Source organism: Lygodium microphyllum, chromosome 17 (assembly GCF_053477565.2).
Source record: "Lygodium microphyllum isolate KBCC chromosome 17, Lygodium_microphyllum_v1.1.10, whole genome shotgun sequence".
Lineage (NCBI taxonomy): Eukaryota > Viridiplantae > Streptophyta > Polypodiopsida > Schizaeales > Lygodiaceae > Lygodium > Lygodium microphyllum.
In genome coordinates this window covers 13359845-13383999 of record NC_141151.1, presented here as the reverse complement: position 1 = coordinate 13383999, position 24155 = coordinate 13359845, and the positions used below count along the sequence as shown (strand labels likewise).

Sequence of the window (24155 nt, the reverse complement as noted above, 5' to 3'; positions counted from 1 at the left end):
GAAAAGGCATAAGGTGAGAAAAAAAGGCTTGTGGCCATCTCCTTTTGGGGTCCCAAAGCATCTAAACAATCAATATTTGGAGAGAATATTATTGGGAAAGATGCACAAATCCTATTAGGCCTTTCCTAAAGAAGCAAATCAAACAATTAGAACATAAGATTTTGAAAACTTACATTATTTTGAAAAAATTTACAAGCAAAAATACCCAAATATTTATATTTAAGTATAACAAGAATTCCTCAAATTTACATTTTAAATATGAGAAGGGCTTATTACAAAAAATCCTAGAAATGTATAAGTCTACTAGGAAACCCCCAAATTTGTGATAAGCTTAGGTAACACTTCCCCTGAACAATGTTAAGGGTGCAGTGGTAAACTTGTAAGTTCAGATGCGGGCTTGTAAATCAATCAATATATCATATTTATTAACATTAGAAACTCAACACGTGCAAGAAAAGCAAGCATTGCCAAGACTAATGACTAATGACTAATGACTTAGAGGTATGTTCTCGTTAATAAGATTAAGGAACCAACGCCAAACACATATGCAACACAAACAAGTAGGGGGGCTGCGCTGCGCCTCAGCCTTTTATTGTGGCATTCTCTGATCCACCTCTTATATGTACATGTCCACCACCAACAGGGTCATCCCTGTGTGTTGCATGGGAGAACCTGCTGTTGTAACTGCTGGCGCACACAGCTACTCATTAGTCTTTTCTTGTGGAGCCGCATATGGATGATGCCCCGACACGAAGCCCTGTCCATGCCGTGACTTCTCTTTCTGCGCAACCGGGCTGCCCTGCGTCCGATCATAATCATCCACACCCTTCACTGCAGACATAAAAAATAGGGGAGCAACACTTACAAATAAAATAAAGGACAGCCCAATCTCTGACAGGACCTAATTTCCTGAGAATCTCACATGCCTGTGTGGAGGACGTAGTCCTGGCCGGCATCATCCGAATCCGATGGCGTATCCTTGCTTTCCACTGCCTGTCCATAGATGCCGCCGAATCCTTCCTCGGAAGACCTGGTTGAATACCCCTCCCCATAGGCCTCGTCCATGTCATCAGGCCTGTGCACACAATCAAACCATGTATGCACGCACCGTCGAGTCATGTACAGCATCAGATCGGATTGTACACGCGACTGTGATCAACCCATACAATCAAAGCCATGTATGCACACACCAAGACTCATGTACGACATCAAATTATCAGATCATTTGCAACTGTGATTTCACTCATACAAATTGCAAATCCGATTGATCACGTGATGATAATTTGACTTTCTCCATGAGGACAGAAAATGCGGCTCCTACGACCATGATTATTTACCTTACACCAGGGCGCCGCCTGGACTCCTCGGTTGTGGTCGTGTGGCCTTCCATATCGCTGCTACCGGATTGTGCAGAAATACGTCTGCTGCTGGACAATACGGAGAGGGACGGTGGGAGGAGAGGGCGGAAGGATGCGCGGGGGTGGCGAAGGTCCGGCGATGTGCGGCAAGTTCTGTGCAGGATGACGCGGAGGGGGTGATCAGACAAATGGGAGGAGAGAGGAAGGGGAGGCAGGTGGAGCTGTGCTGCTAGTGCGGCAGCTGCTGACGATGATGATAATAATGGCGACGATCGCAGGAAGAGGGTCGAAGGGGTAGACCTAGGGTTTGCAGAGGAGATGCGGTACTTTAAGGCCTGCATGATTCGGGGGAGGCACGATTTAAAGAGGGACCTCGTGACCGAGGAGAGAGAGAGAGAGAGAGCGCGTGCGCTGTGTACTGTGTGTTGTGTTGTGCTGCTTCCTTAGTTACGTGTTATGCATATAATCATCGGCTCGCACAAGCATCGTATCATGCCTTTCGTTTCTTTCGTCTCGGTGCTGCCGACCCGCCATCGAAATACGTGTCTACTCGCCAAATCCTCAGCATGGCACCCGCGCCCGCACGAACGACTTGCCAGACGCCCTTACAAGTTACAGGATCACCGCTCGCAATCAACTTTAAGAGCCCCTCGCCACACGCTCATCAATCAATCTATATGTCATCGCCACGCAAGATGGTGCAGATTTGGTTCGTGGCCACACTCAAGTCAATAGCCATGCACAAGTCAATGGTGCAGGATGATCTAACTCCATAGCTATTTGGAGGAGAGAGAAATGCAATGGTAGGAGAGAGAAACCATTGCCGTGCTCGAGGAGGTGAGAGAAAGGACAAGACAAGGTGAGAGAGGAGAAGCCGGCCAATAAAAAACATACATGTAGATTGCTACCATTAGTTGAGGGAGTTATATCGTCATTTTTGAACTTGCCAAAGGTCCCCCCGAGTGCAAGTTCAAAAGAATATTGGGACACCCAATTATGTGGACTTGTTGTACTCAATTAACCTACACATGTCCCAACTCCGATATGCTATAACATCGTAGTTGTGGGGGTTGGAGAAATTTTTGTCAGGTAATAAATTTTTATAATCTTAGTTCCATTGATTGTTGGAAAGCTAAATGATTTTTCCCCACAAAATGTTTGGGAATTCTTTCATTTTGATTATCCATATATGACAAAATGGTAAGACACATGTAGTTAGATAGAGTTGGTGTTGCTCTTGTAGGGTCAAACAAGGTGATTTTATTGTTGAGGGAATTCAAGCCAATAATATGTTTGTGTTACTTCTCATAAGATCAAGTGCATGATATAATACATTAAGTTCACATGGTGGTTGTTGATTTAGAAAAGCAAAGCTATACGGGTAGCTCGAGCATGGTTTTTTTTTTTGGTTTGTTCTAATGAATCAAGTTTTCGCTTTAGAAAGGAGTAGTTTTACATTGGGTTCTCATCTTTGGTATGCTTGAACTATCGTTTCATCTATAAAGTTGTTACTTATTTCTATTGCACATTGTTGAAAAATCATATTTTGCTAGCGAACAAATGTAATGTTTGAGACTCATGGTGAGGCAAAAAGTACCTTATGATTGTTGAATGTTGACTACAACACCATCCATACGTGCTCTAATGATTACATTTTAGAAATGAATATACATAGTTGACCTGCATGCCCAATATGTGGTGGTGGAGAATGATATCACACTGACTTGCAAGGTGAGATAGTACAAGTCAAAGTGCTTCATCATTTCCCTCTTATATCATGGATCCAAAATATGTTTAGGTCAAAGAGGTTGGTGACTATTATGTCTTAATGTGCTTTCCTTTGGAATCTGGATTGCAAGGCATGAAAATATATTGAAGAGTAGTGGCACGACTTGGAAAGCATCATTGACACTTGAAACTAGGCCTTACAGTGGATGGGGTCAACCCTTTTGGCCAATTGGAGTCCACATGCAGTGCTTGGCATGTGGTTTTAGTGAACTATAACATTCCTCCATGGCTCACAACCAAGTAGGGTTACCTCATTCTCAATCTACTCATTCCTTGGTTAGTACAAGGTGAATAATATGGATTTTTACATTCAACCTCTAGTTGAGGAGCTTCAAGTGTTATGGTCGGGTGTTCCAATAATTGATACACGTAGGTCTGTTGACCTATAGATAAATATGCCAGTTCAAGGGATCTTAATATGGAACATGCATGACTTTCTTGAGTATAGAGAATGCTCGAGTATACATCACATGCCCAATCAATGGTTGATTAGTTAATGTTAATTAGCAATCACAAACTTATTCTAAATCTTGTGTACTGAACTTCAAAGTATGGAGGTGTTGTGGTAAACAATTACCATGGCTACCTTGTGCACAAATCAATATTAAATGCTTGAAGATCATGGGCTTTGAAAAAGATGATCTATGATGGTCATTGAATATCTCTTTTGGAGAAGTATGAGCTTCTCTTAGGCTTTCTGGAAAGACCATCAAAACACATGAGAGCTTGTGGATTGGAAGACCATGTGGATACAAGGTGGTGAGACATTGCCAAATGGAATGAAAAGGGTCTTCATATTCTACACATTACCAGATTAGGACGTCATGGTAATCAACCATCTTCTTGATCCAATACACATATTCAAGAAAGTTGAAAGTCTTTTGTGGGAGCATCTCATAGATTTGAGGGACTTTGTACATGCTTGCGAAGACCTATGCAAACACGAATGCCATGCAAACTAAGTAGATTAAAGTCTCATGATCGGCACAACACATGTTCTATGATTCACATAAATGTTTACACAATTTTCCACTTGTAGTCAAGTGCTGCTAGTTAAAGGTAATCTATAACTTGCATCAATTAGTGAAGGGTATAGATAATGAAGTCTAGGAAGTATGTACTATTTGTAGAGAATGGACAGTAAGATTCTCCAATTTCACATTCTCCACATAATGAGTTATGATGTGTTCTTCACACAACAAATGCATCAAAATTTGAAGCATTAGCTCATGAGAGAGGATATCATATGGAATTCTTGATAATGAATTCTCATGTGCTTTGAACATTAGAAGCAAATTCATTGCATGAAAAGGGAACATAGAATTGCAAAAACACAATGTATTGCATTTCTTTTTCCAATCCATTTATACATAGGGTTGTATGTTGTACATGAGATTTGCTAGTAGATTATTGACTCTCTAGGTAATGAATTGAAACCTACTCTTACACAATAGTGTTCTTCTTACCTTCTCTTTTTCACCTTGCTTATTGCTTATTGCTTCTTTTAAAAAAAAACTTCATTTAACTATAGGTACAATTCTTAATGTTAATGGTTAAAACCTAGTATGTTTTGGTTTGGTACATTTATGTTCACAAATGAAAATGTTACAATAAAATGTATGGATCTCCCAAAGCGCGTGTACATGCTCTCTCTCTCTCTCTCTTTGATATTTTCTTTTGTAAATTGATTCGTTTGCCTCTTGGCCCAACATTGTATCTTTTATTAAAATCTTTATTATTACATGTTTTGTTTAGCTACTTACTTTTCCAATAAAAAAGAAGACCATAAGTGATTATGATTATATCACTACTTGTTCAAAAAATGATGTCACTTTTCACAACTATGAAATAGCCAACTAGAAATTTAAGGATCTTTCTATCAATATCTAAATCAATTTGAAGAAAAGAGTAGTGTGACTTGTTTTCTTGAACTTCCTAGACTTTTATGAGCACTTGGACTTGTTAACTTTTCTTTTACACTTGCGCTAGCTTTTCCTAAACTCTTTATAGAACACTAGGACTGCTAAACTTTCTTGGACCCCACCCTTACACAATACTCATATCAATTCTCTAGGATCACCTTAGTTGCTTAACTTTAAGAAAGTCTAATTAATTCTCATATGCTATGCTCGAGCTTTTCTTTCATGTGAATTATGGTGAAAAACTCATCGCGCATTTTTTTCCTATTGCTAACATTATAGAAAAGAAATCACCTTTGTGCTAATAAATTAAGTATTAATAATTTCTATAACTAAAGTGGTTGCTCAAACCATCTCATTGATTATAAAGTGTTTTGTCATTATGTAAAGTGACTATACTTTATTCCATCAACATCACTTGATTACCTTTTCTATTTCACTAAATAAAGGGGATTATACCTTTATTTATTAGTGTTACTTAGGAGCTACCACTTGGTATAACCAAAAGTATTTCTTCACTAGTGATGGCTCGAACAAAACACTTGATGTCATTTTGTATTTAACTATAAAATGGGCTAGTACATTTTTAAAAATGTATTTCTATGTAAAAATAGTTGAATGAATGTCTAACCTTTCCTTAGAATGGGATCTTATTTTTGTCAGATCATCCTTCTCTCGTATGGAATAGACAAGCTTTTTGTACATGTGAAAAACAAAAATATATACTCATACAAATGTACACTATTTGTCCTTCTCTCTTATGGAATAGACAAGCTTTTTGTACATGTGAAAAACAAAAATATATACTCGTACAAATGTACACTATTTGTCCTTCTCTCTTATGGAATAGACAAGCTTTTTGTACATGTGAAAAACAAAAATATATACTCATACAAATGTACACTATTTGTACAAGCAACATATGCATATATGCATATTCGCATTAGTTATATGTACAATTACTATAAATATAGGTTTAGAGGGGTCACTAGCAATATGCAATTTTATCACATCATGGGTTTAATATAGGGATCAAATATTTACATAATTACTCAAAATTTTATGCAAACAAGGTGTGTGACTCTAGGTTAACATATTTACACTCATTACTGTTTCCTCTTGAGTGATAACCAACAAAAATCTCGTTGGGCTTCTTCAATTTCTTGATGGTGGGCTAGATCAAAAGCTAGGTGGGCTTCCAAAAAAATCTATATAACAAGCTTGTGGGGCCCAATGGGAGCACACATGCGCACACACACATGCACACATGCATGCACATGCAAGTGCGCGTGCACGCACACGCACACGCACATGCGCGCGTGCACACACGCACACACGCACGCACGCACGCACGCGCACGCACGCACGCACGCACGCACGCACGCACGCACACACACACACACACACACACACACACACACACACACACACACACACACACACACACACAAAACATGTCATGAGTTGGTTCTCCTTTGGTACACATTATTTTTATGGTGGAGTTTTTGTGCATATGTGTGTTTATGTTGTGGAACATGTGGATTTAGATGTATTGTGTATTCAACATTTACAAACCATGATACCTTTGTCTCGTGATGGGTGTGTGTCTTGGGCCAAAGGTGCTTGTCAAATATGGACTTAGTCATGGATTTAGCAAGTGAGTGTCTTTTAGCAAGTATGTCACAATTGACTTGGCATAGTATCGTAAACTCAATATAGAGGTACCATTTTCATTGTGATATCATCCCTTTCTCTTTGGGTATGGATGGGCACTTGCTCGTGAATTTGGCTAGATAGTGTCCTGACAAGCTACACATTAATAGATGAGTGATGGCCATTTGGTCATGTGTTTAGCTAAACAATGTCATGATATGCTAATTGTTTTGTATTATTTCACAAGATGGGCATTCACGTTGCATATTCAACCAGACGATATCCTCAACTATATGTTGTTTTATTAGATACTTGTAATGCTTCTATGTTTCTTTAACTTAAGTGCTAGTAATGTATGTATTATTGGCATAGTTTCTAAATTACAATTTAAAACAATGTATTCATTATCACCCTAGGTATACATGAGGATGTCACACATAGAAGGACCTAGTACTCTTCTTTATTGATGTGGAATGCTCCATTCCACTTTGATCAACATCTTTCATACCTTGCTAACTAGATAGTGAGAAGAGTCTCAAAAGAAACATAATAGCATAAAGAGTATTTAAGAAGTTGAAGCAAAATCTAGAAGAACCTTCTTGGTAAAGATGGGGTCTGGATTGCAGAAAGCTTGATGTCTAGATGATCATGAATTTGAGAGTAACATGAAAAGATTTAAAGACATGATGAACTCATCCATTCATCATTAATTTTGTGTTGCATTAAAAATGTTCCTAGGAATAAATGATTTTACAAATGATAATTTTCCACTCTTCAAAGAACTTTAGAAAAGGGAGTTGATGATATACATAGAAATCTTCAAAGGCAAAGGTAAAGCTCTCTTTCATACATGCATCTCTTATCCTTAAAGTGGAGAACTATTCCCACTATAGGGATAAGAGGTGTCTGTATGAAAGAGAGTTTTCCCTTCTTCTTCTTCAAACTCTATTTATATCATCAACTCTCTTTCATAAAGTTTTTTGAAGAGGAGAAAGCTATCGCTCATTAAATTATTTATTCATGAGAGCATTTCCAATGCATCATCAGGATGATCATAAATGGATTACTTCGTCACATCTTTGAAACTTTTTAGGCTACTCTTGAATTCATGATCATCTAATGATAAATCTTCCTACAACCCAAACCGTATCTTTTCCTAGAAAGTTCTTCTAGCTCTTGCTTCATCTTCTTTAATACTCATTATGTCGTCTTATCTACTTTAAAACTCTTCTCACTAGATGCCAATGACCCATAGTTTCTTAGATGTAGAGTAAAGAAGGGGCAATGAAAAGTGGGTAAGTGCCTTCATGAGGGTATTGAGGAATAAACAATCAAACAAATAGACAACCAAGCCATAGAACAATCCATGGGACAATCAATTGTTTAAATCCTTAACCCTAAACATACGAAATCAATTATAACTAAAAATTAAAATGCATGCACTCACATGTGAATGCTATCAATATATAGTGTAATTCAAGGCCTAGCAATTTACAAACGAAATTATGAAATGGGATGAAATTAAATTCCACTTGCAAGCAATAAGAGTGACATTAAAGCACATATTTAAACTAAAGACTAATGATGCTAATGAACTAATTTTTTGGAATTAAGGAATTAGGCTCATCAAAAGATTCTTAGAACCATCCACGCAATGCATGTTATACTTTCGGGGTTTTGTCTCGTAAGAGAGTTTTTCACCCAAGAAGGATGTACTCCCCAAGAGATTCACTTGAAAGTTAGAAAAGTGACAAATACCATTGATATCATCTATTATAGAGATGATCTAATGTCTAGAGAGCTTGTTGAGATATTTAAGGAGCCTCGCGAGCCCACCAAAAGATTAAATCAGCCGTTCGGGACCATTGAGGTGTAGCATTTTCCCGGTGGGTTAATCAACAAAACAATTCCACCCTGGTCCATGCTAACTTTAACATTAATAATATAAAATGTTAGAGTTAATAATGGATTATTATTACACTAATGTTTCAACTAAACCTGCTAACTCATGGTCCTTCCTTAACAATAGACTATAAAAGGAGAAAAATATACTCTTAGGTGACTAGAATATGATAGCTAAAATAGTTGATCGATTGCATGGAAACTTGCCAATGATTGGAAGTGAGAAGGATGCATGGTATTGCATACAAACCAATGGACCTAACTAATCTCTTAAGTGACCAAAGTGTAGGATTGACATGCTAGACATGAAGCGGTCATTTGGAGGGGAGTATGGTAGACAGAATTTATGCCGATAGACTTGGCTCCTAGCTTGCACTCAATTGTCACATTTGCAATCTTTCTCATATTCATTTCTCTAATCATGTTCTTATTTTTTCCATTTGTAGGTTGTTGATCGCAACCCCATCATTAAAAGGTATGCTTACCTTCAAAGTAAAATGCTCATTCTTGGGAAGCCCTTCCTTTTGACTTAGAAATCAAGACAACTTGGGAAATTGTGCTAGCAAAGGAAGTAGACCCAATAGTGAGGTGGGAGAGATGAATTGTAGTAATGATAGACCATGTTAAAGCCCATGGAAAAAGGTAGGCATAGGTGCAGGGGAAACAACTAAAGGAGGTAATAAAGAGGAGATTTTTCACCATGCAGGTAGCAATGGAAAATGATTATAGAAACATGAGTTTTTGCAACATGCTAAGCAAGCTGAAGTGGAATTGAAATTAGCACAATAGTAGAGGATTGCATTATGAGGGGTACAACATAGGGAGAAGTGGTTTCTTGAAGGGAAAATCCAAACTACATTTTGCCTACAGTTGATCAAGAATAAGCAATGTAAGGAGGCTATCACCATGATTCTCGATAGTCAAGGTATGGTGCATAAGGATGAAGAATCCATAAGTTGAGTATTCAAGAGTCATTTAGCGAGTATTCAAGAGTCATTTAGCTACATCTAGTGAGTCCCAACTTGGTGGTGTCCAATGAATGGGAAATTGTATGTGATACCTTCAATAACGTCCTAGATGTTTATATCCCACAAGAGGAGGAACTATTGTTGGCCACACTCTTCACTAGGAAGAATTGAAGGTAGTCGTGATGAAAATGAAGAGGGGCAAATTATGAGGCTTTGATGGCATCCCAATGGAGTTCTATCAACAATTTTGGCATTTTTGCACTAATGACATATGTGAGGCACTTAATCAAATTAGAGCCTCAAGAGAAAGGTTTGCCCACATGCATAGAGGACTAATCAAGATGGCCCCTAAAGACCTTGATAGGCAAACTCCCTCAAATTGGAGGCCATTAACCATGTTGAATGTGATCTACAAAGTGCTTGTTGCAAAAGCCATATCCATTGGGATTAGGTTTTTTCTCCTCAAGTTTTTATGCAAATTTGAGTTTGGATTTGTGTAGGCCTAGGTGTACACATGAAGCAATTCTTAATCCGGAAATGATCATGGACTATGCATTCAACAATGGAGATAGGTGGATGGTCATTAACATGAACTTTGAATGGACATATGACAAAGTAATCTAGCCTTTCATGATCAAAGTCTTGATAGCTTTGGTATTCAAGTAGTTTTTGCAAATATGATGGGAGTCTTGTCCTCCAATGCTACTCCAATGATTTGAATCAATAGACATGCTTTTGAATCTTTCATTATTTGTCAATCAGTGAGGCAAGGGTGCTTGTTGGCACCACTACAATTTCCATTAGTGGTAGAGCCTCTTTTAAGAAACTTGGAAGCAAAGGTGAGGTAAGGAGCCATTAATGCACTTGCTTTGCTTGATAGGAGCAAGTAGATTCATAGCCCAGATGTTCATGGATGACAATTCTAACATCATTGGGGTAGAATAAAAATTCCTCCACTCCTTGTTGCTTATGTATGGACACTTATCACTTGCCTTATGGTTTAAGGTGAACCCTCCAAAGATAGAGTTGATTTATCTTGCATATGAAGATCCATTGGAATGGTACTTGTAAAAAAGTTTATAGAATCATCAAGCAATGCAAAATTTTCAAGTATTTAGGATTCCCCCTAGGACTTGGCATTGCAATTAGGATTAGGTCAAGTGGTTTTATAAAAAAAGTATGAATAAGTTTAATGCTTGATGAGCTATTGGAACTAGACTAGTAGGGAGATTGATCATAGTGCAGTGTCCTTTGATTTCTATTGGCTCAAAGTGGGAATGTTAGTTAGAGACCTTATATGGTTATATGGCTTTAAAAGAGCAATACTTGCTATTGTGTGGGAGTTTATAGATTAACACAAAACAAGCATTGGGGGGACTTGGGCTTGAGTCCCTTCATGACAAACCAAGGATCCTTTTTTTGTCTTTTAGAAATCTACATAAAGACATGTCTTGGGCCACTATTCTTAGTTACTTGCCTCCTACTATAGATAGCATATTTGAAGTCCAATGGTTTTGAAGACCTTAGCTAGAGTGGGAGGGTCTATCATGGCAACCCAAAGATCAACATGAGAAATTCAGATTTTACCCAAGCATTGGTTACTACTTGGAAAGAAATTCCTTCATTGGCCCATTGGGATGGTCACATAATCAAGAAGAGGATGCCTCACTTATCCTTCCTATTTGGACTTGTGGCACTCCCTATGTAGATACCACTCCCTCTATTTTGATGGGTAGCACTAACCCTAATAAGTTACACAAGAAGGGAATTAAATGTTGGTTGGATGTATGTGATAGTAGAAGCCTCAAATTGAAGCCCTTGGAGGTCACTAAAGAAGAAAAAGGCATGTTAGAGCAAGATGCTACATGGCTTGAGGAAGCCTACTTTTGCAGACCAATACTCACAACCATGCTTGCACAATTGGAAATTTCCTTTAGGTAAGGCTCAAGGTAGAAAATACCTTTTAGTGGATCATGCACGTTAGTCATTGGCTATTGTAGAGAAGTGGAAGAGGACCATGTCTAGCATCTCTTTTGACCTCTAGAAAGGCAACTTGTCATTGCTTGGAAGGCCACACCATCATAGCCCTTCAACTTCACCCTATGGAGATTGCTAGGCAAAGAAATTTCCTACCAAATATAGGCTAGTGGTCTATATGTCTCTTTCTCCTAGGTGTTTGTTGTGCCAATGTAGATAGGAGAATCTGGCACATTTATTTTGTTCCAATCGAGAAACTCATCAATTATGGAATAAGGTCTTCATTATGATGGGAAATATAGAATTGCATAGTAAGATTGATGTTACTAAATTGATTGCTTATTACACATTCTCTATTTAGTAAATTTATGTCAATAAATTAATGACTCACTTTTTTTAAGGTGCTAATGATGATCTAGCATGGCCATGAGACCATTTAGAGACTAGTATTCCTAGTGCATCACTTAATGGGGTGATCAGAGCACTATGACGGGGATATCTAGCACATGCAGTACAAGTTATGAAGGGGGAAGGAAGTGTCTGCCAAGTGTAAGAATGTACACAAGAACCAAAAAGTTACGTATGAATGAAGGTAGATTGAGTTATAAGAAGAGGAAGTGCATTTGCATTGTGTATATATATTTATATGTGCATCTGGGGATGCTTGGGAACGTTTACTTGTGTGTAATGAGCATTGCATTCATTTGGGGTCATCCTCTCCCATACAAGTCAAGGTTTAAGGTATTTTCTCTCTTAATGAATTACGGAGAGAAGTAATTCTTTTACTAAGAAAGACGAGAGAGGTAATTCTCTCACTAAGAAAGACGACAGACGTGATCCTATGGAAGTGAGGAGAGAAGCGATTTTCCCTTTCTAAGGTCTACGATGACACATGCTTTTGTTTGGAAGTCAATCTTAAGGTTGATGCCCAATGCAATTTAATGAACTCTTCTTATTTATGGCTCAAGGTGGTTGTATGGACCATAAGTTAAGAATAGAGTTTTAAAAGTTGATTTTCTTAAAATAGACATGGCAAATCAATTTTTAAAATATAGAAAGCCGATCTCTAAAAACAGCCCTCATAGGTTATCACAAAATGACGAGATCTACAACTCTTATTTTGGACGTTTTTCCATCCAAGCAATGCACATAGAAATATTCCAAAATTGGTGTTACAGAGTAGGTCCTGGAACAACCACATCTTGCATGTAGATCAACCTTTCCAATCTTGGCACTTAAGAAGAAAAGAAGCTCTTAGAGCCTATAAAAGGAAGGCTCTCCTTGGGTGTGGGGGAGGTGAAGGAAGTATCACTTTGCATGCATGCAAGAGGAGGAGAGAAGGTGATTTTTGTCTCACAAAGTGATGCAAAAGCTCTACTGAAATCAAGCACCAAGAAGAGAACCCTACACAATATGTGTAGGAGAGAAGGTGCAAGTGTTGCAGAAGCTCTGCTAAAATCAAGATCCAAGAGGAGATCCCTACACATATTGTGTAGGAGAGAAGGAGAGACTCAAGAAGGATCAAAAGGTTCCAACTTCCAAGTTGTTAAGTGTTAGCCGGTTGTATATAGTGCAAGGAACCATGATCTTGTTCCTAAGATCTACAAGTTAAGAACTGGTTTACATGTAACAGAGGAGCTTCCTCCTTGTCAATAATATAACTCCACAAGGGGGGGGGGGGGGGGACTGGCCCATCTTCCAGTCCCTAGTGTGTTGTCAATCTCTCTATCTCTCTCTCTCTCTCTCTCTCTACATCTTTCTTTTCTCTCATCTGTTCTCTCTTTGCACCAACATAATATTCACCATATATCTTTTAAGTATATAAGAAGTTCGAGTGTGTATCTCACATCTTATAACAATGGTATCAGAGTAGGTCTCTTTGCTTTTCTCAAAGTAAAGGCGATCCTTGCAAGAAGAAGGTAAAGATGGCAATTGATGAAGTGCCTAGAAGTGAGCAATTATAGGCTCAATTGACAAAGTATTGTAGCCTATTGGAGATTCCTGAAGTACGTCAATTGATTGAGAGCTTAAGGGCAAGGGAAGAAGCTACTTATGAAGGATCGGATCCTCCAAAAGATGGTGATACTGCAGGAAACACCATTGCACCAATTGATGGTGAAGGTGCAAAGCATTCAATTTCTGAGAAGCTTCCTAGAAGGAAGAAGGACTTTCAGGTCAAGAAGAGTAAAAAGACCTCACCTCGAGTGAGGCGGATAAGGAAGAAGTCATCTCCCTCAGCAACCGGTTACTCCCATGATTACTCAAGTTCCTCCTCCTCCTCCTCCTCCATCTTCTAGTTCATAATTTCTTGGTTCCAAGTCTCGTGCAATCTGCAAACAGACAAAGAGGGACCATAAGAGGAGCAAGCTTAAGAAGACTAAGACTTTCAAGTCTGGGGATAAGGACATAAAGTTTGACTCTTACTCCGGTAAGAGAAATCCTACTAAGGCATTAGCCTTTGTCAGGCAATTTGAAGTTGCTTTTTCTGATGGTAATTTCTCAGAAAAGTCCAAGCTTAGGCATGTAGGCATGCACTTGAAAGACAATGCTAGAAATTGGTGGTTGACTCTCATTCTGGAGGGAAGGAAACCTACAACTTGGAAAAAGTTTAAGAAGAAGTTTTATGCCCAGTTCTTCCCTCCTGATTTTGAGAATGATGTCAAGGAGTGGGATTGGCTAGGCTAGAAAGAGCATGAGAAGGTCACTAGTTATGTGGACAAGTTTTGGTCTACTCTTATCAAGGTTACTCCTTTCATGGAGACCAGCAATGAAGAGAAGAAAAGGAAGTTTGAAGCTCGCCTACTTCCTCATTTACACAGAACCATGAAGGTGTATCCACATGAAACCTTATCTCGCATGATGGAGTTTGCCATCATAGTTGAAAGTTTGCATACACCTGGTACATCTCGAAAGTTGGAGATGAGTTCTTATAGAGCTAGACACGAGTAGCTCTATGATCAACCAAGAGACAGGACTAATCGAAGAAGACCTACCTCTACCCATGACCAATATTCAAAGCCAAAGGATAATAAGAAGAAGCATAAGTATCTCTCACCCTCTGAGATACAAAAGTACAGAGAGAAAGGAAGGTGCTTTCTTTGAGGTGAGTTAGGGCATATGAAGTCAGATTTGTCCTCACAAAAGTAAGGAAGTAAATGTGATTAAAGATCCTCCTCTGTCATCCTCAAATTCTATTCCGAATGTGCAAGCTAACACTCATTCAAATGAGAAGAAGAGACAACTCTTAAAGGGTTGGGGGACACTCAACAATCAATGAGTTTTGATTCTCTTTGATCTAGGATCCACATATAATTTTGTGTCAATAGTACTGCTGAAAGGCTACAAATACCACTGGATTGATTGGGAACACCAATTTTTATCAAGTTCGACATTTGAAGGACTTACAACCAATTCTACTTCTATCCAGGGGAAGTTGAATCTTAAAATTGGGGATTACCGCGACAAAGAATCTTTTATACTCTCATCCATTGGTAATTGTGATGTTGTATTAGGTATGCCTTGGCATTAAAAGATTAGACCTCTTTCCCATTTTGTTAATAAGACCCTTGCATTTCAATTCAAGGGTCAAAACATAGTATGCATTGCTGATGCTGGAGATTGGCATGTGCCAATGGTTAGTCATGTTAGCATTTCTAAAGAAATGACGAAAGCTATTTCTGTGTAAATGATTTTTGTGAGAGAGTCAAAAGAAGCTAATGATTCAAGGGCACTTGATGCCTCTAATGAACACACAATACTAACTAATGCTTCTAAGTCTTAAACTTTAAAAGAACTTATCTCTTTAATTGATCAAGCCAAACATGATTTTGTTAAACAATATGAAGTTTGTTTTGGTGATTCACTCCCAGGAGAGTTACCTCCTAAGCACTCGGAAGATCACACAATTGATCTTATCCCACGCAGTTCACACCTAATCAGCAGCCTTATTGAGTAAGTGCAAGTCAAGAGGAGATCCTAAAACAAGTAAACGAACTGTTGGAAAAAGCGTTAGTTCAACCAAGCTCTTCTCCATACTACTCTGCAGTCTTACTTGTTCAAAAGAAAGACGATTCTTTCCATCTATGCATAGACTACAGATCTTTGAACTAGATCACAATCAAGACTCGTTTTCCTATCGCAAGGATAGATGATATCTTGGATAAGTTGCAAGGGCCTAGTATCTTTAATCGCATTGATCTCAAGAGCGGCTATCACCAGATACGAAAAGCACCTGAAGATGTTCATAAGACAACTTTTCGTACAATGTTTGGACTATACGAGTTCTTAGTCATGCCATTTGGTTTGACTAATGCAACCGCTACATTCAATCGAATGATGGAGATAATTTTTAGACCTCACTCAAAGTTCACAGATGTCTTTTTTGATGACGTTCTAATATTTTCACGGACTGAAGAAGAGCATAGAAAACATCTATCTATTGTTTTTCAAGAGCTTCGCAAGCATAGACTACAGGTTAATGCTAAGAAGAGTGAAAATTTCCTTTAGAAAATTCATTACTTGGGCCATATTGTTTCTCACAATCTGGTGAGAATGGATCTTGAGAAGATTCGAGCCATTGTTGAATGGCTGACACCTACTTCTATACATGAAGTTAGACGCTTCTTGGGCCTATGTTCATACTACATGAAGTTCATACAAGGTTTTGCGTATGTTGCATCTCCTCTACATGACCTTACTAAGAAGCGAACACCTTTTCGTTGGGGATCAAGGAAACTACAAGCCTTTGAGAGAATTAAGTTTCTTATTACTCAAGAACCAGTTCTCATCTTCAAAAACCTTTTGAAGTTCATTGCAATGCTTTTGGGGATTGCTTTGGAGCTATGCTTAACCAAGAGCATCATGTAGTAGCATTTGAGAGCGGATGCCTCAAGGATCATGAGCTACATGCTCCAGTATATGAGAAAGAGCTTATGGCGATGGTACATGCTCTTTAAGTATGGAAAAACTATTTACTTGGTGCAGATTTTGTTATTAAAATAGATCACCAAAGTCTAAGATACTTCCTCACTCAGAAGAAGCTCTCAGAGAAACAGATGCGCTGGGCAAAATTCTTATCTTTGTTTCACTTTCAAATCATTTTCACATCTAGAACTAAGAATGTGGTAGCAAATGCTCTATCACAGCGACCTTGAGTGAATGCAATCACAACTATTTACTTTAACGAGTTCATGGATTTACCCAAAATGTATGCAACTGATTTCGACTTCTCAACCATACAGGATCAACTTAGCTCAGGTTAGTTGATTAGATCTTACTCAATTCGAGATGGTTATTTGTATCATCATCAAGCAATTTGTGTAGCATTACCATTGCAACACAAGGTAATGGATGAAGCACATGCATCTCCATATGTTGGACATAGGGGTATTCTACCCACTACTCAAGCATTGGAAAGATATTTCTTTTGGCGCAGTCTTAGAGCTGACATTGAAAGATATGTCCGTGAGTGCGAGATATGCCAAAAAGTAAAGTATGACAGGCATAAACCACCTAGTCTACTGAACCCATTATCTATTCCCACTAAACCTTGGGAAATTATAGCCATGGACTTTATCATGGAGCTTCCTCGCACACAAGCAGGGAACGATGCAATTTGGACTATCATTGATAGATTCAATAAGCAAGCACATTTTATACCTGTGCGAAGGTATTTTCTCTCTTAATGAATTAAAGAGAGAAGTAATTCTTTTACTAAGAAAGACGAGAGAGATAATTCTCTCACTAAGAAAGGCGAGAGATGTGATCCTCTAGAAGTGAGGAGAGAAGCGATTTTCATTTCTAAGGTCTAAGATGACACAAGCTTTTGTGTGGAAGTCAATCCTAAGGTTGAGGCCCAAGGAAACCTAATGAACTCTCCTTATCTATTGCTCAAGATGGTTGCATGGACCAGAAGTTAAGAATAGAGTTTAAAAAGCTACATTTCTTAAAATAGACAGGGTGAATTCATTTTTCAAATATCTTAGAATAGAAATCTGATCTCTAAAAACAACTCGTGGGGGTTATTAGAAATGGCGAGATCTACAAATTTTGTGTTGGATGTTTTTCCATCCGAGCACTGCACAGAGAGATATTCCGAAATTGGTACTGCACAGTAGGTCCTGGAACAACCACATCTTGCATGAAGATCAACATTTCCAATTTTGGCACTCAAGTCTCTCTGCAAGAAAAGAAGCTCTTGGAGCCTATAAAAGGGAGGCTCTCCTTGGGTATGGGGGAGGTGAAGGAAGCATCACTTTGCATGCATACAAGAGGAGAGAAGGCGGTTTGAGTCTCACAAAATGCTACGGAAGCTCTGCTGAAATCAAGCACCAAGAAGAGAGGTTTTTCGGGTTTTGGAAATTAAAAATCTGGGAATATGCCCAGGAATGGACTGCGTGTCAGCTGCGTGTGAACAGCCGGCTGCACACCACCGCACGTACCAGCTAACGCACGTCCCTGCGCATGAACATCTGCTAACGGACTCCCGCACCCGAACAACCACACACGCACACACGAGCACACACACCTCGCGTGGGATAGGGGGCTGAGAAGAGGTTTTGCAGGGTGCTGTCTGTTTCGGCGTTTGTCGTCTTGGAGGTCGGGGTACGAGGCCTGTGGGGGGAATGGGGGCCTGAGAGGGGTTGGGTGTGGGTTGGTGGGCCTGTGGGGGGGAACAGGGGCTTATGGGGGGGGGGGGTTTGGTGGGACTGTGGGCTTGGGTAGGGGGTTGGTGGGTGTTTGGGGGCCTGGGAGGGGGGGGGGGGATGGGGGCTTGGAGGGGGGTGGGACTGAGTGGTGGGACTGGGGGGCTTGGAGGGGGATGCAGGGCAAAGAGGCGGCAGCAATGCTGCAAGCGGCCGTGAGGAGCACCAGATAGCATGGCGGGCAGCAGGGGATGTGGCGAGGTGGCATGGCGACGTGGTTGCAACGACAGTAGGGGTGGCCTGGGCGGGGCGACAGGGGGACTGCAGAGGGCCCAGGCGGGGGCCAGGCGTGGCGAGGGCCATCGGGCGGCTTCCACAGGCACGGGCGGGATAGAAGGGAGGGAGGAGAAGAGGAGGAGAAGGGAAGAGAAAATGAAGATGGAGAAGAGGAAGGGGGATGCAGGGGGGAGAGGGAGATGGAGGTGGTTGTGGGGGGAAGGGTATCGGGGAGAGAGAAAGGGGGGGTGGGGGGGATTGGGGAGGGTGCCCCGGGGGGTGGGGTGCCCATGGGAGGAGGGTGCCCATGGGTGGTGGTGGGGGGGGGGGGGGGGAGAAAAGTGAATTAGATAATGAAAAAAATGAATAAGTAAAATAATTAAATTAAAATAAAAGAAAGGCGTGCCCCTGTCCCGCGCTCGTGCGTGGGGTGGGGTAAAAAAATTTGCCGTGACGGGATCGGAATGGCGCCGGGATGTCAGTACGGGGCATGCGGACATGACCGGGACGTGTGGAGACGCATGAAATAAAAAATGGGCGTGTTCACGCACGGGACGAGTCGTGCGAAACAAATAAAAATAAAGAAAAATAAATATCTCACAATCCGAGCATCGAAACGAAATGATGTAAAAACAAAAATTGTGCAGGACGGCAGGGGGAAGACTAAGGAAACGTGCAATGGGGGTTCCGGGGGAAAGACAAGGCATTCACATGCAAAAAACACAAAAATGGATGAATTGAAAGATCCGTGCATCGGAACGAGGTGCAGAAAGAAGGAAAAATGCGCAGAAAGATGTGCCCAACAATCCTATCACGTCAAAATATGGTTCCGACTGAGATAAGATGCGTTCACATGGGAAAAACCCAAAAAATAGACTCGAAAAGGGGATCAGAAATTAATATTGGACGAACCGCTTGCCGGAATGATAGGCAGTAAAAAGGAAAAATGTCTGCAGGAAGGGGTGGCACCAGGGTTGTCATGTTAGAACATAGTTCTAGCGGAAGTAGGAGGGGTTCACATGCGAAAAACACCAAAAATACACCCGAAAACACATTTAAAAATTAATAATTAAAAATCCAGAAGTTGAAAGAGGGTGGAGGAAAAAGGAAAAAGGTGGGGGAAGGCGCGTTGGACACGGCTGTCAAATCAAATTGGAATTCCGATGCAAACAAGGCAGGTTCACATGGAAAAATGTCAAAAAGACATACAAAAAGGTCTCGAGAAACCGCAAAAATTAATATTGGACAAAGCATGCATCGGAAGGACACGGAGTAAAAACAAAAAATGTGAGGGAAAAAGTGGGTGGCAGGATTATGATGTTATATCACTGTTCCGAAGCAAGCAAAGCACGTTCACATGGAAAACCGACTAATGTGCACAAAATGCTTCAAAAATTAATAACTCGAGAATCGTGCACTGGAACAAGGGTAGGTAAAAAGGAAAAATGGTTAGTTCAAAGGGATGAACAAGTTTATAAAGGTAGATGGGGATGCCGCTGAACGTAGGGTGCGTTCACAAGGAAACACAGTAAAATAAGGGAAAAAGAGAAATGGAGGAGGAATAGCCCCAAGGGAGGGGTGACTCGAGACAAGTGGGTGGGGAAGGGACCCCACCAGGGTAAAAGCAAGTCATGGCATAGGGGTATTAAACAGGTTGAGGCATAGGCAGAGGGGTATGCAATGTAGACGCACAGGGACGCATCCCCACACTGAAAACCTTAACAGGTAGGGTTAATCGAGCAACAGGGACCTACTACCACTCCACAGACCATCCACGAACGTCCCCACACTTAAAACATGACTGTCACGGAGAAACATAAGGTGTAGGGTTAGAAAAACTTGGCCCATGTTGTCGAGAATCAAGGTTGACTGTCGATGGCACGTCCACTATCGTTATCAACTACAAGAAGTGTTGAGATATCGAGCTCCACTCGTGATACGCCAGGGTGACCGTTGTATATTTATGTCACCGACTTGTCAGTTGCAGACGCGGTTGGTACACCGCCCATGAATAATAGCTACATGATAGCTATCCTTATCTACTCTAGTTCGTGGCTTAGTTAGTATGCCACCTTAGTTAGTTGAGTTTGGTTTGAGACCCATATATAGGGTTCTTCTATTTCTTTGTACTTGAGTTCTTTTGGCTTACACAACTAAGAAGAGGAAAACTGTTTTCAGCCTCCACCCTTGTGTGTCTTCCCCCATTGTGCAAGCAAGAAAGCTTCAAGCGAGACTCCTTCCTTCTCTCCCACAATCTTGACATGGTATCAGAGCCTTGTTCGTGGTAAGGAGCTCAAGAAAGCAAGCCAAGCTCGCGGTGGTCTGGTAAGAGGAGCAGTGTTGCTTTCATTTCCTGTTTTGGGAGCAGATCTCTGCAGGTAGCACAGCCGGAAATTGCAGGAGTGCATTGTCTCAGGTTGAGACGCCCTTCGCGGTGAAGCAAGAGGGCAGTATATGCTGCGGGAGAGGGCTTTAGCCCTCGGCGACCTTGTTTTTTTTATTTGAGGCCATTTCGGGGCCTGTTTTGCAGACGGAAGTTTTTTGCACGCACTCAAGAAAAGGCTCAGTTTTATGCTGTGCAACCACTGTTCTACAGGTCGGTGAAAAGTTACTGTAGAAATTGCATCGTATGCTTGTGCGCAGAGACATTGGGAGTTTCAGAATCATCCTTGGTTCCTGTTTATGCAAAATCGTCACTAGGAAGTGACTGTGTGGTCAAATACCACTTTCGCCAGTTTTGCAGATTTGCCCTTGTGAGGGTGAAGCTGTGTTTTTTGCAGTGACAGAATTTCTTGCAGTATTCTGTAATGGCGTCTGATTCTCTTTCACAGATTGTCACTGAAAAGCTTGACAAGAACAACTTCCAGGCATGGAAGTTTAGAATGACGAATTTCCTTATGGGAAAAGGATATTGGGAATTTGTTGCAGGAAATGAAGAAGAACCAGTTCTTCCTGATGTTCCCAATCAACAACAAATGCAGGCATTTAAAACATGGCATGAGAGAGCCAGGAAAGTTATGTATTGGCTGTCTATCAGTATTTCAGACTCTATGATTGTGCATATTCAGGATGCAAGTACCCCAAAGGAGGCATGGGATACTTTGTCAAAAATGTATAGCACAAATACGCAAGCCAGGAAAATGCAGCTCAAGCAAGAGTTGCATAATGTGCAAAGAGAAAGTATGAGCATCAACGACTACCACATGAAGGTGAAGAAGATTGCAGATGCACTTGCTTCCATTGGGTCGCCAGTGGAAGATGATGATTTAGTTTCCGTGACCTTGAATGGTCTAGGAAAGGATTATGCACAGTTTCGGACATCCATTTCAGTTCGTGAAAGATTTCCTGATTTTGAGGAGTTGATTGCTCTTCTAATTTCTGAGGAACAGAGAAATGGTGGTGCATCTTCTTCAGGAGGAACTTCAAAAGAAGCTGTCTTCTACTCAAATGCTGGAAGAGGTAGAGGCAGAGGTAGAGGAGGCCGATTTGGAGGCCGTGGCAGAAATCAGAATATGCAGCAAACTCAAGAAAACCAGTCCTATGGAGGAGGACGTGGTAACTCTAGAGGCAGGGGGAGCCAAAGAGGTCGTGGTGGATGGCAAAGAGGCCAAAATGCAAACAGTAATGTTGAATGCTACTACTGTGGTAAAATGGGTCATATGGCTAAAGACTGCTATAAAAAGCAGAATGACATCATGAATGGAAAACTGCAACAAGGGAATTATGCATCTTCTAGTAGACAGGGTGATGACAGAAATGAGCATTTGTTCATGGTGCAGCACATGAACAATTCTATGACAAGTGCAGAAGAAAGCAATGATGTATGGTATGTTGACTCAGGTGCATCAAACCACATGACAGGTCATGCAGAATGGATGGAGGATGCAAGGAAAATGGAAAAACCAGGATTTGTGGAGACTGGTGATGATACTGCACATCCTATTGTGCAGATTGGAAAAATTCCCTTGTCTATGCAGGGAGGGAAAAAGAAATACCTGTCCGATGTATTTCATGTCCCGAATATTACCAAGAATCTGGTTTCAGTTGGTCAAATGGTTGAACAGGGCTTGCAGGTCAGATTTAATCCTCATGGATGCTTTGTTGAGGATATGAAAAATAAAGGTCGCTTGATAGCAAAAGGAAAGAAGAAGGGCAGAATGTTTACATTGGATGCAGACATGTCTGAATTGAGTGCAGCAATGTTTGCACATGGGACCGGTGTAGTTGCAGATATTGATATCTGGCATAAACGCATTGGTCATGTTAATGTACAGCGACTTAAATCAATGCAGGCCCAAAATATTGTTGCAGGATTGCCCAAATTCAAGGTTGCAGAAATGCATAAGGTATGTGAAGCCTGTCAGTTTGGAAAACAGGCAAGGAAACCATTTCCTAGACATGTTCAAGAGAGTGAGAAGCCATTGGAATTAATTCACTCTGATGTGTGGACAACTAAAGCTGCATCTCTTGGAGGCTGTCATTATTTTGTCAGTTTTATTGATGACTATAGCAGAAAAGTTTGGGTGTATTTTATGAAAAAGAAAAGTGAAGTTTTTGGGCATTTCAAAACTCTTAAAGCTATGGTTGAAAAAGAAACAGGCTTGCAGATAAAATGCCTAAGGTCAGATGGAGGGGGAGAGTACCTCTCAAATGAGTTTGCAAAGTTCTTGCAGGAGCATGGCATAAAGCAGCAATATTCATGCAGTTATACCCCACAACAAAATGGAATTGCAGAAAGGAAAAACAGGCATATTGGAGAGGTATCTCGTGCCATGCTCAATGAAAAAGACTTGCCAGATTTTTATTGGGCTGAAGCAGTTGCTACAGCAGTCTACATAATGAACAGGACTCCCACTGCAGCAATACATGGATTGACTCCAGAGGAGAGGTATACTGGTAGGAAACCAGATATTTCTCATTTGAAAATTTTTGGTTGCATTGCCTATGTACATGTGCCAGATGAGCTGAGATCCAAGTTGGATCCAAAAGCTGAGAAGTGCATCTTTATTGGTTACTCTCTGCAGCAAAAAGGGTATAGATGCTATAACCCTTCTACTCGTAAGTTTACAGTGAGCAGAGATGTTGTTTTTGATGAGATGAGTAGCTGGTATAAACCAGTAAATGTGATTGATGATGAAGATGCACAAAATGGTAATGCTACACAGAATTCACAGCAGCAATCACAAAATATTAGTGGACCTGGAGCGTCCTCTAGCAGTGGTTCACATTCTTCGCCATGGACAGGCAGATTGAGATCAGGAGAATCTTCTCAAAGCAATGCAGATAGTGGTATGCAGGTATCACGAAAAGGAAAAGAGAAGGTTGGTCAGCCCATGTTTGATGTGAATGCAGGTCACTCTTATGTGGATGGTGAATCCAGTGGCTCAGAACAGAGCATTGATGACGAGTTGGGTATTCCTTCTATTGTTACACCTGGAGTAAGGAAGACCAGGGATGTTTTGAGAGCACCTGGGAGTGAACCTACTTTGCGCAGGTCTACAAGAGCTAGGTATCCTGTGGATAGGCTGAAATATGATGGATTTACAGCCATTCACTATGCATATATGGTCAAAGTGATACAGGAACCAGAACCCACATCTTTTGAGCAAGCCATGGGAAAAGAAAAATGGGAGAAAGCCATGGATGAAGAAATGGATGCCTTGGAAGCAA

The 24155-nt window shown here is 40.6% G+C and overlaps 1 protein-coding gene across 1 annotated transcript; it reads right to left on the bottom strand.

The window, feature by feature from the left end:
- Positions 1-394: 394 nt before the first annotated feature.
- On the bottom strand, positions 395-2152 carry LOC148021582 (uncharacterized). Its single transcript, XM_087697003.1, has 3 exons — positions 1338-2152; positions 927-1075; positions 395-831 (listed from the first exon to the last, which is right to left on the bottom strand). Exons 1-3 carry the CDS (start codon positions 1697-1699, stop codon positions 701-703), a joined length of 642 nt encoding a protein of 213 aa, XP_087553129.1. The 5' UTR covers positions 1700-2152; the 3' UTR covers positions 395-700.
- Positions 2153-24155: the final 22003 nt, after the last annotated feature.

Excerpts from the sequence above, each read along its gene's own strand:
- LOC148021582 (XM_087697003.1), bottom strand. The coding sequence starts at position 1,699 with ATGCAGGCCTTAAAGTACCGCATCTCCTCTGCAAACCCTAGGTCTACC. Across the intron at positions 1,076-1,337 it reads AGGCGGCGCCCTGGTGTAAG|GCCTGATGACATGGACGAGG; the intron begins GTAAATAATCAT and ends TTGTGTGCACAG. Across the intron at positions 832-926 it reads GGACTACGTCCTCCACACAG|TGAAGGGTGTGGATGATTAT; the intron begins GCATGTGAGATT and ends TTATGTCTGCAG.